General features: G+C 39.3%; 1 protein-coding gene across 1 annotated transcript in view; it reads left to right on the top strand.

Annotated features, from left to right (window-relative positions):
- Positions 1-11,901, top strand: part of DLK1 (delta like non-canonical Notch ligand 1) — a gene marked incomplete at its 5' end in the record, with an annotated part of 19,873 nt that extends 7,972 nt beyond the window's left edge. Inside the window, 4 exons of the mRNA XM_026849246.1 lie at positions 649-712; positions 1,211-1,341; positions 6,331-6,472; positions 10,784-11,901. Of these exons, the coding sequence (XP_026705047.1) occupies positions 649-712; positions 1,211-1,341; positions 6,331-6,472; positions 10,784-11,525 (1,079 nt within the window). The remainder of the gene's footprint in view (positions 1-648; positions 713-1,210; positions 1,342-6,330; positions 6,473-10,783) is intronic.
- Positions 11,902-21,140: the final 9,239 nt, after the last annotated feature.

Genomic DNA, 21,140 nt, shown 5'->3' with positions numbered 1-21,140 from the left:
GTGGCCCCGAGGGGGCCCGGGGCATTTCTCGTGCCGTTTGCGCAGGGTGCCAGCGGCTCACGGTGGTACTTCAGGGGAGCGTTGCCTGGTGCAAATATTTGGAAGAACAAAACAATGTGACGGAGACCTCTTCTCCTTTTGCGTTATTCGTGCATGATTTAATGAAAATGGTGATTTTTGTTTTCATCCGACGTAAGGATGAAATGAATTCAACACTTCTACTGAAAGCTGTTTTAAATGGTATTTCTTTTCTGACTGAAGGTACTTTTGTGTTTCAAGTAGTTCGGAAGCAGTGCATTTGGAGCGGCATGTTGTGAAGTGACAGAGATGGATTTGTTCCGAAATTTCCCCTTTAAAGTAGCGTATAGTGATGTTACATACATTTTACTTACGCGAAAGTGACTTTGTATTCTTCTGCAGTCACTTCTTTATGTCATTTCACATATCCTGTAAGAACGCTCTGTAACATGCTCCAGATTAAGTTCATTTAAAAATTTATGTTGCAAAAACATTTGTTTGAAGAAAAAAACCCAGAACATTATGCAACCTGGTTTCTTTTAAAACATCAGTAATGTGTATAGGACATGATATGATTTTTGTTCTGATTGCTGATTTTTCTGGTTTCATATTGTAAATCTCTTCTTCCAGGCGTGAACTGTAAAACTGGCTGCCACCCAGAGAATGGATTTTGTGAATTTCCCAGTGAATGCAGGTAAAAAGATCTGTCAGACAGGGCTATTAGCACAGGAATGGATGGCTTCAATAATTCATAGTCCTGGTAAAATAGAGAGAAGCTGAAAAGATTTGCCCTCTAAAATAGGGAACTGTAATGAAACAGCACTCTATTAGGATACAGTAAGTAGAATCGTAAAGCATAGACATCTAGGTGCCTATGTAGTCTTGTAGTCTACTTTTTCCAGTAAGAAAAGTCCTTACATCGATTAGCTGGAGGGTTTTTTTGTTGGCTGTTTTCTTGGGGTTTTTTGTTTTTTTGTGGTTTTTTTTTTGGTCACTGAATGAAACTGTTTTCTTCACATAAACTGCTTCGAGTATTCCAGAAGCATTGATGATATCTTTTTGTTCAAATGTGCTGCATAGTCCAATTTTGTATTTGAAAGTTTATTTGTTGTGCCTCATAAAGGGGAACATCCTTGTATTTATGTTTATTAAAAATAAACTATGCCTCTGTCTTGTCTTTTATCTCTTTCAGGTGTCAGCCTGGTTGGCAGGGTGCTCTTTGTAATCAGTGTGTACCTTTCCCTGGGTGTTTGCACGGCAGCTGTGCCAAGCCCTGGCAGTGCATCTGTGAGGAGGGCTGGGTTGGCAGCCTCTGTGACATAGGTTTGCACATCCTTTCCTGTCCTTGAGCAAGTGAGGTGAAACAGCCCCATCTGGTGCTGGAGACATGCAAAAATCCTTCTGGATAACTATAAAAGAGTGAATGTTAGTGCCAGATAATGAGGGGATTCTGGGCAGTGGCACATAAACTTGGAACTTGTCTAAAAATTTAGACAGAAGCATGCAGTATCTTTTGTAACTGGGCAGATGTGTGAGCAAAGTGTAAACTCATTCTATTTTAAACATTGATTATCGTGGACAAGACCAACCAATAACTGTTCCCTTGTTAAATAAGTCATTTCTATAACAATACAAGTTGTATATATTATATAATTTCAAATATTTACCTAGCACTATATATAATATATATATATATATATATATATATACACACACACTACTTTCTTAATACTTCATGAGAAGGAAAACATTGTGCTTATTTCTTCCTTTACTTAACCCAGTGATAGATTCAGTGGAGGAGCATTAGTATAACTGAGAAAAAGATCTGCCTGAACAGTGTGGTCTGCCACTTCCCTCTCAGGTCTGAGAGCAAAGCACAGCTCTTGTGTGCACTCTCTCTCACCCCTTGCCAGTCAGAATGAGCCATCTTAGCATAAGCAAGCCGAAGAATTGGCCTTTGCCGAGCTGATTTATTTTGACTGACACAGGCAAATGTTCAACTAGAGAGATCTGAGAGGGCTAACACCTGAGCATCCAGCAGCATGTGGCTGTTCAGCCCATGTACCTGCAGCTGGAAGAGGACAGGTGTCCAGGGCCTCATTCTCTTTTTGTGTTTTTCAGGTTTTTGTTGTTATACAGCTTATAATTTATAGAGTATGACTGTGTTCTGCCAATGCATACCTAAAACAGTAATTAAAACATTGAACTGGATCCAATTTTCAAGATGACTAAAAGACTCAGAAGATTTCAGGTAGTTCACATCCTTGCAGTGACATGGACCTCCTTGGTGCATTTAGCTTCTCATCAGGTCTTGCAGCCCATACTCACAGACTGTACACATAAGCATAGACAGGCTTCTTAGTTTAAAGCTAGTCCTGGTATGTTTGCAGAGCTGCAGTAACAATGGTGCAGGTGTGACTGTAAGCTCTCAGAGATGTTGCTCTGGACACCTGCCATGGATGCATTTGTACCTGAGGCAGCCGCATAGATTCTCATCACAATTAGTGAGGAGGAATGGGTCCCTCTGTTGCCTGTCATCTACAGTCATAGATTTCTAAAACTAAACAACCTCCCACTGCCGACTTAGAAAGCTCAGTTCTATTGCTTGTCAGTTACTCCAAAGGACCAGATTTTTAAAGGTACCATCTTAACATCTAAAGATTCCTGTAAATTAATATTAAGTTTCTCAAGCTGGGCATACTTTTAAAAGCTGTAACTACCTAGCTGAATTTCTAAGTACTGATATATCTTTGCAATTCTGAGCCTTGCAACGTTTCCCTCTTGCAACCAGTACTTAGAACGTAAAACAATGCTTAGGAAATTGTACCCATATATTTATGGAAAAATATTATTTTAATATATATTCATTAAGATGGTTCTATAATACAAAAAATGTATCCCTTGCTTAAGTTCAGAAACTATTATTTCTCTCAACACTCAGAGTCATCTGAGAGTCTTCTTTTCCAGTTTGAATCTAGATCCCTATGAATAGCTGCCAAGAATATTCAGCCAAAAAGAAATAACCATCTTTTCATCTGCAGAGACATGTTATGTTGACAGTCTTTCATCTCAGTGGATTTAGTTGCTCTAAATTAATTGTTTTGCCACAAGGGATCAAGAGAAGGCTCCTCCTTTGCTTGCTATTGGAATGTTGCTACAAATTGCTATCCTCACCCAATAAAGTACTGAAACCTCAAATGGGTTAATTGTTCAGCTGCTGATCTCATCATCCTCTGCCAAAAAGTTGGTGTCAGTTTCCTGGCTGTATAAAGTCCTTACAGACTGCTGTAGCTCATTGACAGGTACCACTGAAGGAAATCTGATCAGGTTAGGAGAAAGGAGGGCTTCTGAGGGCTCCTGCCCTTTTGAGGATCACTGGCATATACACATAACTTTTTTAAAATATGGAAACACAAACTTATCAATTTCTTGCCGTAAAGTACCAGAGTCCCTCCATCTCTGTTATAATACTGATTTTTTTTTTGTATGATGAGAGCACGCCGCAGTTATATTTTTCACATGCATATGATATTAAGTGCCATTTTTTAGCTACTGGAGACCATTTTTAGCTTCAGGTGTGCAATAAGATAAGGCACATTAGAAAACTACATTTGTATTGTTTCTATGGAGATTAACAAAGGGTCGTGAGTAATTCAGTTTTGCCATTCTCTTGAAATTCTTCATTTTTGCTGCTGTAGAAAGTTTAATATTTGCCAGGGAATTTCTGGCACAGTCACGATTTTAATGTTGCCAGCTATGAGCAAATGCCAACATACAAGGATGACAAAACCCAGAATGGAAAACTGTAGGAGGGTCTGAAGTTCATTTGGCCACTACTGCAAACACCTGAAGTATTTGTAAAATATAGTCTCAGCAGCTTATTTGCTTGCTAAGCATGTGAGGAGAAAAGATGATTTGGACTGGTGGTGACATCTTTTTTTCTATTTTCTAGAAAAGTTAGTGTATGGTCTCCTTGGCTTGGATCATGGAAGTTACTTTCTGGAGTAGTTTTGGATCATCAAGTGGTTTGCTAATCCCTCTGACTGTGGTAGCTGTTGTTTTTACTGTGGGCAGCCTGGTTCTCAGTGCAAGTCACAAATGACCTTCCCAGTTATTTAGAGGCATGCAGATTATAGTTTGGGCTTGATCCACTGTAAACATTTAGGGCAGGATCAGTGGTATCGATTATGCCTTTTATTGCAGTCATGTGGACAGACGTAGCACTTAAAGAATGAGTTGGTGTTAGTGTTAACACTGCTGGTTAACCTCTTTGCAATGAAGTGCACCAGCCTGCCTCTCTGGATTCCATGGCATCTTCTCATCCTGTGGCAGCACATCCATGAAATTGGCTTTTTGAATACCTGGAACCAGGCTGCACAGCACAGTTTCCCTCTACAGCTGACATACACTATGCTACCGTACAGGAATCACGGCAAACACTGAACATAACAAAGAGAAAACCAATTTAGTCAATTTATTTCCAGGAGAAAAATGACAATCCAGTCAGTGTACACAATCCACCTTGCTAAATCAGATCAGTCATCTTGTCATCTCTGGCTGTGCCTTCACAGTCTTGTTAGTGGGCCCCTACCTCCTGCTTGAATTTTAGCCTCAGTTTGGCTAAAAAGCCAACATGTGGTGTGAGCTCAGAGTATGCTGTGCTACTTGAGCTGCTGTGCTCAATTGACTGCTTTGACAAGGGCACGTGTTAGTAAGCTGTCACGGAAGAGAGTACAGGTGGAGCCTCTAGTGCCCCTGCTAGGTGTGCATGAGACAGTGTCTAGAAATTCTCCTGTGACATAAACTACTTGTGAGTGTTCCTTCTTCATTAAAACACTCAATGATTGCTTCATGTACTGCAGCGTGAAACTTAGTTTTACACAAATATTAATTTATTGGTAGTATGATTGTGGCCACTCATAACGCATGTGTAAACAAACCATCCTTTTTTCAAATACTCATCTCAGACTCAGTTACCACTTAAAGCAAGTAAATCACTTGGTTGGGGGCCTTTTGAGAGGTAAACTAGAAAAAATAGATAAAATGGGCTATTTGAAGCTATTTATGTATTATGTTTTAAAAGGACATGTTCCCACAGTCTTTTAAGTTGTGTTTTAAAATGAAATCCCTGACATAAATTACTGACAATAATGTGTGTGTGTGTATATATATATATATATATATATATATATATATACACATACCTAGCCATATATATATTTTAGAGAGTTTCCTTGCTTCTGCATCAGAGTTCATGCTTTATTAGTTGCCTTTAAAGCCTGTGAAACAGGTGGCAAACAACACTGCTCCATAAAGCATTCAAGGTTATTTTGGTCCTTATGTCCTTACACTCCTTATGAGCTTACACTCAATGTGCATGCAAAGTGGTTGTCTTGCAAGGAGAACAGGCTAATGCGTTAGAAAATAGAGCCTCTTATCCAGGGAAGATTGTATTTGAAAGCTAGGGCTGTAGAAATGTTCTGCTATGGTTAAAATTTAGCAGTACCTCATGATATCATCCAAATTTCATGTTTTGTTGTGAGAAGTAAAATATAAATGCCCTTAATACCCTTTTCATCTTCTTAGAAAGTATATGTGCGCACATGTGTGCGCGAGGCATCAGATAACTTCCAGTCAGCACTTCTCTGCAGCTGCTCCATTAGCTGGCTAAAATATGCACTTGTTTGTTTATTTATTTTTAATTATTTTTAAAATTCTGTAATCATTTGAGTGGGAAGTAGCTCAGCAGGGAAATTGTAAAGAAAAGGAGATGTGTTACTTTGGGTCCAGACGTCATACAGCTTTCTCTTTTGGTACAGTTATGTAAGGGTTGGATGCAGCCCAGCCAAAAGATGAAGTTTTAAGAGATTTTTTGTAACTTGCTGATCTCTTATTATGAAATGCTTGTTCATAAGCACATAATGATAGGCTTCGGGCAGAGAGCATGGAGAATTCCCAGTTCCTGATTGCTTTATCAGAATTCTGCTCATGGAGAAGCCAAGTTGTGAAAGGATGGCTAGACTATGTAGAAGTTCCTTCTCCCATACTAATATTTTATTGATAATATTACTTATTTATAGACTGCAACAATTCAAAAATATTTTACAAGTGGGAGCTAGGAAGAGAGAAACAAGCTGAAAGCGCTTGCAGTAGTTGAACAATCTGAACTCCATTTTAGCAGAGGGAGAAATAAATCAGAATTTATAAAATGCAGGGTGAAGGAGCATTAAAACTATATTTTATTTGAAGTATTATATACTATTTACTGACAGTTCCTCATTAGATTAATTGACCCCTGTTTTTTTTAAATAGATATTCACCCATGTTCTGCAAAGCCCTGCACCAATAACTCAACGTGCATAGAGACTGGTGATGGAGGATATATTTGTCTGTGTGCCCAGGGATTTACAGGAAAAAACTGCCATCTCAAAAAAGGACCCTGCATTATTAATGGGTAAATATTGATTTCTGACATGAATTTAAAGTCTACACTCCTACTGACTATTACTCAGAATTCTTTGCTAAGTGGAAATATCTTTGTGCTAAGATATATAATGCTTCTGCTAGTTGCTGATATTTTTATCAAACTTCACAAATCTGATCTGTTCATATTGTAAAAATTTACGGATTATCAGCATGAGTTTGTGTGCATAATTTGAGTACTAAAAGTGATAATTTCCACATTTTCTTCTGGTGAATTTATGCCTTCACATGATTTTTGTAAACAAACTTGAAGTAACTTCCCATCCTGTGTTCTAACTACTAGTGAGATATAACTGCATATAAAAACTATATAAGAACAGTAGCCAACGCACAAGCTGTCTGCACAAAAACATCCAGTCCACCAGCCTGTCATTCTTCTTAACTGACATATAATGGTATGTCCATAGTTTACTGATGGAGATAATCTCACTTTCAGCAGAACAGGGTGTGGGAGGCCATTGCTCTCCATTCTCCAGCAGTAGTAGGACATTAGGAACAGCATTGCCAGCAGGCTGAAGGAGGTGATCCTTCTCCTCTGCTCAGTCCTGGTGAGCCATATCTGGAGTGCTGGGTCCAGTTCTGGGCTCCTCAGTATGAAAATGACATGGACATACTGGAGTGAGTCCAGTGAAGGGCCGTGAAGATGATTAAGGGATGGAAACATCTCTCCTGTAAGGAAAGGCTGAGAGCTGGATTATTTAGCCTGGAGAAGAGCAGGCTCTGGGGGAACGTGCTCATTCGTATAAATACCTGATGGGGAGAAGCAAAGAAGACAGAAATGCCCAGTGAAAGGGCAAGAGGCAATGGACAGAGACTGAAAAACTTTCAGCAGTATCACTGGTAGAACTGCTGGAAAAAATGATGACCTTTCAAAGTTAAAGAAAATGTGAATCAGTGTTTTTGTTGAAATCTAGCCATATCTCCTGTCTTCTAGCTCATCAAAGATCTGATCCCATAAACATACAAAACGCCTTTCTGGTGGATACAAGCTTGGTAAAACTATCACCTTAAAATCACATTTTTAGTTTTGGAGATTGCCTTCTTCCTCTCTAGCTCCATATCAGTACCCTCTGGTTCTCTTTTTGCTCAGTGATAAATAATTATGAATATTCAGATCTACCTTATGACTAAATCTTCCTGAAGACTTGTACACTCCTGTTTAAGGAAGATTAACACCTCTCACTGTCTCTGGCAAGAACTGCCGTTCTTACAGCTTTGTGTCAGTGGAATTTTTTTGCCACTGCTTTTAATTGGAGGATAGTCACACAGTTCTGTCTGGGTTTACTTTGAGTCTCTAAGATAACTGCTCTGATTAGCCTGTTTCTCTTCACTGACAATGAGGAAATTTAAGTTCCTCACAAGTGTCTTGAATCACTCGCCTAACTTGCAGAATGTGAAGTTACTCGCCTAATTTAGGGGATGTGAAGAGCTTGCTTACTCCACTTTTCATCTGTAGAGCAAATATTTCAGTAATTCAACATAGGCACATATTAACTATCCCAAAGAACAGGTGAGGTACAGCATCAAAGAAATAACACAGATTAGTTCCAAGTACTTAATTAAAATCCTCACGGTTTTAAATTGCTGAAACTACATTTTTTCCATGGTACTCTGTGTTCAAACTGAATGCTCATGAGCTAGTCTGGAAATCATGGACAGTTTTTCTTAAGGAAACAACATACTTGAAACAGCAGTTCTTTTCCTCGAGGAAGCTGTGTCTTTTTCAGGAAAATTAGCAGAAGGCTCTGCAAATCTGCTTTTAGTTCAAAAGGACAACTGTTCTCTGTGTCTGCTAATACTTCACAGTCCACCAGAGAGTGCACCTCACATCCTGGAAAGAGACCTTATCAAATGATATCATCTCATTTACATCTCACTTCCTCTCAGTTCCTCTCTACCTCAGTGGTAATGTTAACAGTGTTCATATTACTAAACATTGCCGCTGGCTCCCTAGTTAATATTCACAGATGGAACCAAGACAATTCACAAATCAAAGTGTTTGTTCTAGCCTGTTTACAAAATCAGGCAGATGTATCTGCATTAGTGACATCTGTGTGATGTTTTGAAGTTTTGCTCTGAAGCAGAGCAGCAAGTGGTGCTTTCTAAAATGAAAGCAAATTATTTGGAAAGCAAAGAAGTGGTACGTCCCATGTTTCCACAACTAACCCTTCATGTACCACACCTTGTTGAACAAGCATTAAATGCCTAAATTGGCAAGTAATAGGATCTATTCAAGGACATTAATATTAATACCTTATTTATTTAAAACTATTAAAATTAGGCAGATGCAGCTCAGTATTAATAATAGGTAAATAAAATTTTATAAATTCTGCATATTTCCCCTTAACTGTTTTTTATTTAAATTGTTTACACTTCTGAAAGGTTCAGAAAAAAAGTCTACTTACATTCTCCAACAATTTCTTCCTATTTCCCTATAAAGTTCTGTAATTCAACCCACTCATGAAGGTTCAAACTTCCGCATGTTGCCATATCCAAATCAGCTTGTCAGATTTTCCATGGGACCTGTGAAGCTAAGAGCTAGACTCTTCAAGAAGGCCATAACCACTCGTTTACTCAAGGACTTTACAACCTCAGCTTCCATATTTTGCTTAAAGCAGACAGTGGCTAGAGATTGTGGCAAAATTCCTTGTTTGCATGATCACCTCAAGTTGTCACCAACTGTGTCATAGTCCAGAGAAAACCATACCTTTCTTTTTCCTAATACTGCTTCCAGACTCCCAATTTGTTCTTTCAATAGGGTTTTTTTTCCTGCCAACATCTACAGTGAAGGACAATATAAGAGGACAGAGCAGTTCATGTGGAAGCACAAAAGCCAGGCAGATGATTCCTCTGCCACGATATTTAGGCTCTCTTGATGGGTGGCCATCAAGTGCTTCAGTCCTCAGTAAAGCCGGAGGTGCTTGTGGTAGCTGCTATCATAGCTGCTCCTAGAGAAATGGTTGGGTGTTTGAAAAACCCAACCATATGGCTAGGGACCATTTGTAGTCAGGAGCTTCTATATTTTTCACAGTCATCTCACTCAGACAGCAACAGATCTCTTACATTTCTGTGTCCCACCATGGAAATCCCTAATGGCCAATTGCTACTGACCACTGCATATATGAAATATCAGCATTCAAGAAGCTGTGATGTTCATTACTCCTGGGACTTTTTCCTGGAAATGTAACACTTAAACAACAGCTAGGACTTTGCAACTATGTACTGGTACTATGCTGTATGTCTTCAGAGATTTAAAAGTATTAGGAAAACTCTTGTCAGAGAGACCTCTTGTAAGCTTTGTTATTCATTTTTAGAAGGCAAATTTAAAAATCTTTGATCATATATGATGAACTGCCATGAAAGTGAGTTCTGAGATTTGTAAACCTGTGACCCAGGGACCCTTTCCTACCAATGGGACCAAAAGGACCAAGACCACGTTGCATAGCTCCACTGAACTAGCACATTTGTGCCTTTCTGTCACTGAGTGGCCCTACCGTTTGGCCTTACACTCAGTAAGGCACAGTTACATTGCAAAGGTAAAAAAAAAGTGTCTTAGTGAATTTACATCACTTAAAACATAGTACCAGGCTATTAATTATTAAGTTCTTAAAGGGTTTGCAGAAATACTTGGTTTCCTATGGTCCTGTCCTCAATTACAGCTGACTTTGCCAAATCTGAAATTTTTTTCATTAAGATTTTTTTATTATATTTATCAAAATTTTTGGCTGAACAGCAATTTGCAGGAAAGTATCTGTTTGCTTCTAAATTTTTTGTGTCACGGAGCACTGAAGAATAGAAACTGTAGAATAAAAACAATCAGCTTTACATCTGGCTACTATGGCAGAGTGTTTTGCTTTGCCAGTATAATACATAGATTATTTTATGAATAATCAGGTAGAAGAGAAAGCCATGCTGCTAGTGTCTTTGTTCAGTCTTGTCTGAATAGTTGCTCAGCTAAATAGCTCTAAGCATATGAAAACACTGGAAAGCTTAATTTGAATAAATGTTTGAAATTATTCAAAATCCCTTCACAAATCTTCAGGTTGAATTTATATACTGGTGTACTAATCCTGCCCGAAGGGTTGACAGAAGATATTATAATCTGTATTGACAAAGCTGTTGAATAAACTTATTCTCGATTCAACTTCATTGACTTCAGTGGATTTGCATTTGGAATTGGCCCTTCTATAGAAAAACAGCTCTTTTTGTTATATAAAGTGTTTCCTAATAGCTTCTTTCATTGGACGTTAGTTCAGTTCTCTATGTTTGTTATCTATTCTAGCTCTCCCTGCCAGAATGGAGGAACATGCATCGATGACAATGGTTTTGCACCCCATGCTTCCTGTCTGTGCCCTTCTGGTTTTGCTGGCAACTTCTGCGAAATAGATAGAGATGACTGTGAGTCTAGCCCATGTGAAAATGGAGGAACATGTACAGATACTGGTGTGGATTTCAGCTGTTTTTGTCCCCATGGCTATACAGGAAAGCTCTGCAGCAGCCGTGTCATATTCTGTGCAAGTGACCCATGTGAGAACGGAGGGACATGCAGTGAACATCCCCAAGGAGGATTTGAATGCATCTGTAAACCAGAATTCATTGGTGTAACCTGCAAACATCCCAGCAAGAACACAAGTCTTCCTGGAGTGAATATGGAGACAAAGCATACGCAGAATTACAAGCCACCCCCAAAAGCTCATCACAGATCAGTGCATCAACAACAAGAAATCCTGAAAATAACAATGAAAGAAACAATCCAAAATGCAGATCCCTTGCTCAGTAGAAGCCAGGTGATATGTTTTGTTGTACTGGGCTTGCTTACATGTCTTGTTGTCTTGGGTACAACCGGGATTGTGTTTTTTTCAAAATGTGAAATGTGGCTTGCTAATGCCAAATATAGTCATCTCCTGCGCAAGAAAAAGAACTTTTTTCTGAAATCTAACAATGGGGAAAACCTCTCAGTTAACATTATCTTCCCAGAGAAGATCAAATTGACTAATTACACTAAGAACTACACTGCCATCTAGTCCCTTAAAAGCCAAGCAGCAACTTACAACTTTTCTTAGCAATATATAAAATAGATTGAATGTATTGCCTGTGGTTGGCCTCAATATTTGTGGGTACATTTGCTGTAGCTTGTGGTGAGTGATAATGAAGACATACAGTGTATCTGTGTTGCTAAGGATTTTTCATTCCCCAAATAAAATATATTTAAAAAAAAGATTAAAGAGCAGGGAATATTAATTTGATTTCAAGGCAGCTATTTTTTGTAAAATAAAAAGTAATTTACCACTGGAACTGTATTGCAGCTTTCTTGTCTCGTGCATAGTTTATTTGGCAAATACGGTACATGTAAATTACTCAGTAATCCTTTTTTTTTTTTTTAATAAACAGCAGTTAAGGGCTGTACTGGTTTATTTGTTCATTTGTAAAGGTTATTCTACAGCAAAGTCTACAACAAGGGTGTCCCGGCTTAATTCTTCTGCTATATGTGATAAAGGCTTTAGAGATTGTTAACAGGAGCAAATTCACACTGATGTCTCACCTATCCAGCCAGTTTTACTACTTTTACATGCTTGTAAGAGACATTACTCCTATAGAATCTTATAGGTCCTTTGTGATATTAATTTCAGGTTAAAGGTTTCTGTTGTTTGCAATGCTGCTTCCATAAATTGTTCTATTTATCTATTTTAAAATGTTAAAAAGGTGATCAATGTCTTTGGCCATACTTTCTGTTTAGAGACCTAGTAGAGATGTAAAGGATCCGATTCTGACTTTTCTATAAATATTCCTCAAAGATCTCTGCTGAGAGAAGTGTCCTTCATGCCTATGTCATGGGGAGAAATCAAAAGATAACATGTCATCTGAAAGGAGACAGCTGCTTTTAATTCTTCATTTCTGCTTTTTCTCTGTCATATTTCAGGGAGAGGACATTTTCAAGAATCAAAAGCAGCACTGGCAAACAGGCAAAGGCTCATGAAAGCCACAAAATTGTAGGAACCTGAGGGCATTAATAGGTCTTAACATCCCTGAGGAGCCTCACCTGGGGCCCTCACCCACCCCCTGCCCACAGGCCCATTTCAGATCAGCGTGGGGCTGTTGGTCCTGATCTGAGTGATGCTCTAGGAGTGCTGGGCTCCACCTCTGCCTGCTGGATGGGCCTCAGACGTGTACTGTAAGTAGCCCATCTGATGGATGGACCCTTCGGACCTGTGCTCTAGCCCCATCTCTCTCCCTGTCTCCTTTTGCTCTTGACTAGAGCCCATGGATGAACCCTGGACTTGGTTCATCACTTGCTGTGCCTGGGACTGTTGATGGACCCCACTACCAGCACCAGCTCTGGTGATATGTTCAGTTTCTGTGAGACTGTGCTGTTAGTGAGTGAGGGCATGTCCCACCCTGGGGCATGACCCTCCTGGGTCTCCCAGTATCCCTTCCTAGGCAGCCTGCTGCTGGGTCATCCCTTTAAAAACGCAACCAACCAAACAAAAAAGCCCAACAAAACCAAATCACTTTGAACTACACTGCATAAAGGTATCTTTAGCTGCTGTTATTACTTCCCCAGCCACCCCAGATAGGAACATTTAGCAGCTTCAGCCACCCCAGATAGGAACATTTAGCAGCTTCTTCTGAACTGTCTGATAACTATGCTATTCCTGAATCTGTTAACAGCTGCTCAAATATTATTTAAAAAAAAAAAAAGCCTTAAAGGACATACAGGTCATTATGCTAGGATTTTTGATATTTTTTCATGTCAACATCTCTCTTAATTGCTATGAGTATATAGCAAGTTTGCTGTATTGCTAGTATTCGCACATATCGTAGCATTACAATGTAGTGCAAAGGTTAAAGCTAACAGGAAAAACGGCATTGAGATACTACTGTAAAAAGTGTTGACTTCTAGATAACAGGATGAAAATCTTAAAGGAAGCAGATGCTCCCTCTCAAAACTCTTGAGGAGACAAATATTCATCAAACACAACTTTAAAATCAGTCTTAGCGAAGATGACTAACTTAGAAATCCAGATGAAAGTAAAACCAGGTAAGCAAGTGCTGAATTTGAAGCCATGAGCCACAGGAGTTTACACACTTATTTTAAAACAATATATTTTAAAAATGTTATTCAATATTGTACATTTTAATGTTATCTTGTGATTAGAAGTATTTTAGGCTCAATTTGGAGATAATAAAAAACATTGAATAACTCCATTGTGTAGCTTGCAGCTTTGATTCAAAACCAGTTGCAAAAGCAGAGACCTGCTAGGAATCGGTGATTAAATTCCAGACTCAGCTGTGCACCATCCCCCTCCCTTTGAGCAGAGGCTCTGTCAGCCCTTAGAGCTTGCTCTGCTCCAGGCCAGAGCAAGGCTTTGAGTAACAAAGCTTGTGTTTAAAATACAAACTCCAGGTAATTGTAACTCATATTTATAAACTGTCACATGATTTTTGGCCACGGTGACCTAGTTGGCAGTTCCTTCATCACAGTGTATTTCTTCAACTGTAGACAGGAGAGCCTCTTTGAAGAGAAGGTAATTAGCTCAGCATGGAAAAAATCCACAGATTTCAGCTCACCGTATCCTTCTTATCATTGTTGGTGTCAGTGAACAGTAGAGAAGGCTGCTATTGTCCTGCTATACTCTCCAAAGGGAAAAAGTCTTATCTTAAACATGAAAGGCTGGGAAAAAATAATAGCTGTCTTTAGCTTCTATGTTCCAGAAAAGAATTAAACATATGTATGGGAGTTTCTCATATCTGTGCTGTTAGTGTGGTGAATAGCTCCCAAGCCTCATCACCATGTGAGTGACAGAGAACTGGGATGATAAAGCCTGAATTTTAAGAAAGCCTCAGTGTTTGAATTAACAGCCTGCAGCAGGTTTCCAAAGCAAGAAGTTTAAAACATGCACTGTGCAGAAACACTGACATAAAGGCAAAGAGGAGACAAAAAGCACTGACACAATTTCAATTTTGTTTATTCTACATATTTTTTTTATTAATGGACAGAGAACAACATATCTATGATACCCACTGTCAGAAGTGCCAACCTACGTGCCATTTCTCACCTTTTGGATTTCTGGATGCTCTCCCTTAGTTAAGCAATGATGTCTCTGAGCCACAAATCCCACCTCTGCCTTACTCCCTGTAAAAAATAAATAAATAAGGACAGCTAGGCTGAGGGATGTCTTGGGCAGTAAGACAGTTTGTTAAGGACAGTAGCTCCTTCTTGTCCCCAAGATATAGAAGAATATATTAACAGATATTTTTATTTTAACCATCTCCCTTTGAGCCATCTTAGCCTCTGTTCCTGTTAACAAAAAAAGACATATAGATGTTTCAGAAAGATCATGTTTTTAGAGACAGGGTGTGGATGTTTTTCTGAGTTTTTTGTTTTGGGATTTTTTTCATGACCATGGTGGGGAAGAGTTCTGTCTGCTGTAAAAGTAGAACATATGAAGTAGTAATCATCAATTTCTGAACAAGGATGTCTGAATAGAGAATATGTGTGTGGCTTTTCTTTTTACTGCCATTCTTGGTATCTGTCCATAAACCAATAATGTATGCATTGCTTCTGATTAATAAGGATTCTATTTGCAAGTGCTAAACCATCTGCTGATGGTGTATCTACAACAGCCCAGCTAATCTGCTCTTCTGGGTTGATAATCTGAGTTCTGTTTACAAATAAATATTTAAGGCTATATGGACCATGGTATTCCTATTAAAACTAACCTTCAGCTTTTAAGGATGAAGCAGTGTTAAGAAGCTGGCTGCGGGAACACATAGAAACCATCATTGAAGACAAAGGTCCAGATTGCACTGCCTGAGTAAAATACTTTCCATAACTATTCCCTTCCCTCTTCAAGTTCTCAAATTTGTCTGTGCCTTGGCAAAGTTTATTTACTATCATAGCCTTAAAGGCAAAGCAATTTGCTACAGATATAGGAGTCTTCTTTTTTTTTTTTTTTTTTTTTTTGGCAGATCTACATGCATCTGTATCCAGAGCACATTTAATTATTGCACACGTACTATGCATGCACTGTTGATTTTCCAAAGCACATCTCATTTACTATGCATTTCTTTTGAATGAGACATGGACAATACTGCATTCCCGGATGTCGCACAGCCTAGGAAAATATCCAGTTCTGCCTGGTTTAGGTGAAAGAAGATTCTCGAGAGAAGACTTTTGTGGTTGCTTAACCCATGTTGGAGCCAACACTTGAGGTCCACAAAGACAGGACAGCTTTGCTGCATCTTTGTAGCCATTAAATGAGATCAACTCTGAAGATGTACAGTGTATTACATTTTGCTCTTAGCAAGTAATATTTTGAAGTTTCTTCCTAAATTTCTTAAAGTAAATGAGGATAAGGTTCTTTTAAAACTTTCCAAGAGAGGGGACAAGACTTTATATAAAGGGGAATATTTGAGTCTCAAATAGAAATAACTGTTGCTCTGGGATTGGAAGAAACCCATTGAATTAATTAATTTTGATCATTACCTCTAAAGCTCAAAAAGAGATGTTTTCTTCTGTCTCACTCACCTATAGGTCCTTGAGATGGGGAACCTTTGCTGAAGCTCATATCTGAGTCAGGATCTCAGACAAGTTCACAGTAACACAATGCAGAGTCTAGTTCTTATCCTTAACAATACAGACAAATTTTGCAGGCGAAGAGCAACATCTTTATGTTCATGGTCTCTTAAAGGCAAGACAGCAACTTTAAAGATGCTAAAATATAGAGGTGGTATAATACAAAGAAGAGAGACTGCACCAGACTTAACTGGAAGTTTAAATTAGATAAAAAAGGTTTTTATAAAGTTTTGCCACATGAAACTTGGAACAAAAATACTGTTTTATTCATTCTCTCTCCATCCACTTTCTTCTTTCAAAACGATATCCTTGCTATTAGTTGCAGCCTTGTACTATGCGTATCCACTTGATGGCAGCATTTGAACACAGAACGGTGACTCTCTTCAAACTGTCCCCTTCTCATTTTGCATGGGGAAGTTTGTCACCTATCCTCAGGGAAAAGGGCAAGAAGGGAGAATAAGAACATGCCTGTGATTCTACCACTGTAGGTAACTACTGCTGATGACCTGGTGAGCTGCAGCAAAACCAAAACCACATCTGCACTGGTAGAGAAAGCCAGCAGTGTTTCCCCGACAGAATTACTGGTGTCCTTTGAAATTAAACTGGAGAGAGTAGAGATCTGTCATCCACAGACCCATCAGGTTAATGATACTTCTGGAAAGGTTACTGAACTATGAATACAGGGTTTGGCTCTTCTGCCATCATACACGAACATATGCATGTCTACATATAAGTAATGATAGATTTTGATGTGCTACCTGTGGTATGCAGAAGTTATCCATTCTTCTAACTTGTATGTCATTTTGATAGACCAAGCAGACAGTATGCACTTCATAATCAAAACTACATGAATTAAGTAGCTTAAATGAACAGACGTTGAGAGGAAATTAAGTACAATGAAAGGAAAACCAAGAAAACATTTTATACAAATTCAGGTAAATGAAAAGGTTTTGGTACACTAATATATTTCTAGCCGCTCCTATTTAACTTGTGTATTTTTTCAACCCAGAAAGGCATGTGCAGTAACTTTGTCAGTAATCTCATATTCATTCTCATGCTCCCCACACCACATGGTGAAATTTTGATTTGTCTGCCTCTTTCAAAGGTGTTCAAAATGGAAGGGGGAAAATAAATGTTTCAATTAAAAAAAAATAAAAAATGGTTTGTACCAAATTCAAGCCCAGAACTTCACTCAGTTTTCCAGAGCAGTGGCAAGCATCTCACAAATTGCTGGGAGTTGTGCATCTACAACATTTCCAGCAAGGAATAGTTAACATTTTGACAGGCTAAATAAATGCAGAGTTCATTAAAGTTATTTCATTCTACATTCCAGTGTTTAAATTACTGTGAGTATTTCAAGAATCCTGCATCTTATCATGGGGCAAGTGTAAGATTTTAAGGGATTCAAGCCTCAATTCTCACCTATGCCTCGTTTTCTTCCTAAATAATGGGACTCGGAGGACTAAGGAGATCTGCCTGATCTGATGGCTGGGAGCCCGTATTGCTGAGAGGTATGAGAGGCAGACTGTTTTCAGGGAGTGTTGGAGCAGTCCCTGTAGTTTTGAGCCCAAGAAAGAGTTAGCGATGCTTCCTTGCTGAGGGAGAACAAAGATTGCCTGGAAGCCAGAGATGAAAGCATAAGATAACGCCTGTGGGCTTAGTGGTGGGAGAGAGACACGAAGGGACCAAGTCTGATGTGGAGCCCTGTCTGAGGGAGTTTTTCTTTAGACAACTGCAGGGCTGTTATACTGCTAACAGATGAGCTCATCAGGGAGATCTTAGTTTGTGCTTTATAGAGCACGTGTGAGACTGAGGGAGCTAAGAGGGAGAAACTGCAGTTTTACTACTTTCGCTCTCCACAGCTGCCTGCAAGCCCAGTCTTGTTCTCCCCTCCAGAAAACTGGATTTGTCCAATACTTTCAGTGAGACTGCTGCTGTTACCTAGGGGTGTCATCTTCCTTTTGAATACCAGTCCTTTTGATATTTTGCTCATTATTACCGAGATTCTGCATTGATCTTGGCTGGAGATTTTCATTTTTTTCTATCCTACAGTCATGATCTTCACCAAAAAAGATAGTACTGATCAGTGAAAAAGGGTGCAAAAAATTCAGACTGTCCCCCAGCCTCAAGCCTTTCTTCTCCAGAGAAGCCAACAAGGAAGGTTAGCTCTGTGGGCCAAGTTACAAAATTGTGACATGCAAATGGCTTCCTAGTAGCTCCCTCCAGTTCCTAAGTAAGTAGATCCAGGGTCATAATGGCCACTGATACTATTTGCAGAAATATGTCACTGGGGGTAAAGGCGCTTGTTTTACACTACATATATTAGTGTCTCAAATCCATCTATCTTTGAAACTAACTACATGCCGGTGTATATTAAATGCGAATAAAACCAAACAAATAGAGTTGTGCTAAAGCACTTAGGAATGGAAGATCATGCCCAAATCAATGCAGCCATAAGCCAGTAACAACTTTAGCTTTGTGTATGCTACTTTGCGGAGGCACACAAAGAAGAAAAAGGAGAAATAGCCTAGTTTAAAGAGACAATGGAATGGTGAGTCCAAGCATTTGCTTTGAGGATGTGAAGTAAAACAGTGTGGTGGGATGGTCTCCACAGAGCCCCAAGACAGAAGAGGAACAAAGGCCACCCAGTTAACCTGGAAACAATGAACCTCAAAGTCCTTGTCAGTCTAGCTTGAGGCAGGGGAGGAAATCTAAGTAGGTGGCATAACTAGAAGAAGCAGAGCATTTAGGCTTTTTTCTTTTCTTCTGCTCCCCCTGAGATGTTCTAGTTAGATTTGTGATACTCTACCCAATTAGAGACAGCGGGTATGTGTGACCACTACAAGATGATGGGGAATTGGCCATCCTGTTATGGATGAGTGCCTACCGTTCATCTCACAATTTAAAGAGAGGTAGGAAGTGAGGAGGCTGAAATGGGATTGATGGTAGCTCATGTTTATTCAGCAAAGACTAACCTAAATGCATGAGGTGTTGATGGGCTGCCTGTAGCCTGATGATGTCTATAGTTAGAGAAAAATAGTGTTGTTTCATTGGGTAGGACCGTGATGTAATTCTTTCAGAAAAACAATTGTAGCTTAAAAGGATTCCCTGCTGTTCATTTTTACCTCCAGTCTGTGGAAGAACTTGATGCAGAGGAGGCAAAATGTCATTAAAGCCTGTAGTATAATTGTTGGAGCACTAAACTATCAGCCTAAATACGTCTTCAGATGTATTCACGTAATAAACACTTACATATGTTCTGTCTCTTGTGGGCAGTGCTGAGTCTGCAAACGAGTGAATTTCCATTGAAAAAGTTCCAACTAAGGCTTCCCACAAAGCTCTGCCCAACCAATATTCATGTTTCTCCTACAGAACCACATTTGCCATAAAGCTCCAGTGAATTCAACTGATTGTGTATAATACCTGTCTCCTGTTGCCTTCAAATCTCCAGATTTCGTAGGGAAAAAAGGAATAGTTTGAACATGGACAGTGTGTGCCTGAATGTTTGCAGTGTACTTTAGCAAGCCATGGCTGTGGCAGTGAGCAATGCTGTGACTAGATGGTGCACTTGCCATGTGGTATATAGAAACTGCAAATAGAGTGTGATAGCTGCTCCTTACACAGGTATTTGTGAGAGCTCTTGTAGTGATTACTGTGTGCATGTCTGTCTTCATCTTCCGAGAAGCCATGGGATAACTGAGTACTCTGGGTTTTGGTCTTAAGCCACTAGGAACATATATTCAGTATAAGTGCAACAACACTCCCCCCACTCCCCCCAAACAAAAAAAAAAAAAAAAACCCAAACCACCTACAACACAACAGTTTTTTCTGTTGAATCATCCAGCAAGCCTTATTCACTATTATTTGTATTGCCCGGTTTGCAATTATACTGTAAGTCTGCATGTACTGAAACTTGTCTGACAATAGCAATGCCTGATGCAGATCATCCGCATTCAGGTTTCCCATGCTCAGTATCTGGCTGAGGCTAATGTTGTTTTAAGTCTCAGCAAAAAACCAGCTTGGTTTCCAAGGATGAGAAAAGACTGTCTCTTCTACTTGTTATTTAAAAATAATAATCTGACAGTCATGTTGAAGCATAACGGTACTATTTTGAGGGCTGCTCATACAAACTCCATGTCCTTTTAGCATGAGTTTTATTGGGCTGTCATGAATTTCCAGTTATTAATGCAATAGTTAAAAAAAGTGATAGGAGAGCAAACGTCAGGTTTATTGGAAACAACTGATCCAGATAAATGAAGTAGAAGTACACCTCCTGCAGGTCAGAGGTCAACCCTCCCAAAGTCTTAGAGCTTCTGGCTGAAATACATTCTCTGACAGATAACAAGTTATTGTGCCTTAACTGGCCTTGGTTACAGGCTGCGTGAAGCTGCCCATCCTGGAGCAAATAAAAAAGTAATTTAAGTTGTTTTGTCTTTGAGTTTCAGTGAACTCATGATACCTTGTGTTCTCTGTGAGCTGACAGTTGCACATGATTAAAGGGTGCAGCTGGCCATGGTGATCTGTTATCCTGCAGGACTGCGTAGGTCTCTGTGTCTGGAGCGTGATGGACCCGAGATCTTTACTCTGAATTCTTTCCAGTGGCAGAGATGGGATTTTTAAGACTGTTAGACTGAAAAGCTTCATAATGTTTATTCAAGGCCTGTCTGAGATCCTAAATCATGAAAAGGGCAAGTGGGAAGAAAACACACTTGCAGTTTCATTCAGTTTTTTGTGTGTGAGTCTGAATAAAGATTTCAGGCTAAAGCTCCTATTTTGAAATTAGAAGTGAAACAGGAGCCACAGAGCCCTTAGGGTTGCATTCTCATTTCACACAACTGCATTCTTCTCAAAGTTCAGTGAGAATATTGTCTGATTGCTGGGATTTAGTACTTCAAACAATGCGGCATGCATCACACTTATGACAACCTTGTTTTGCTTTGTCACACAATTGCTGGTGCAGCTTGAAAGGTTGGGCTGGAGCAGGGGTCCAGCAATTCTTTCATACTGTCCAAATGGTCAGTTCTTTTCTACAAGTGCACTCTGCAGAATCAATTTCTACTTG

The sequence above is a fragment of the Athene cunicularia genome, assembly GCF_003259725.1.
Source record: "Athene cunicularia isolate RWA chromosome 5 unlocalized genomic scaffold, athCun1 chr5_part1, whole genome shotgun sequence".
NCBI classification, from domain to species: domain Eukaryota; kingdom Metazoa; phylum Chordata; class Aves; order Strigiformes; family Strigidae; genus Athene; species Athene cunicularia.
This window is presented reverse-complemented; position numbering and strand designations above follow the sequence as displayed.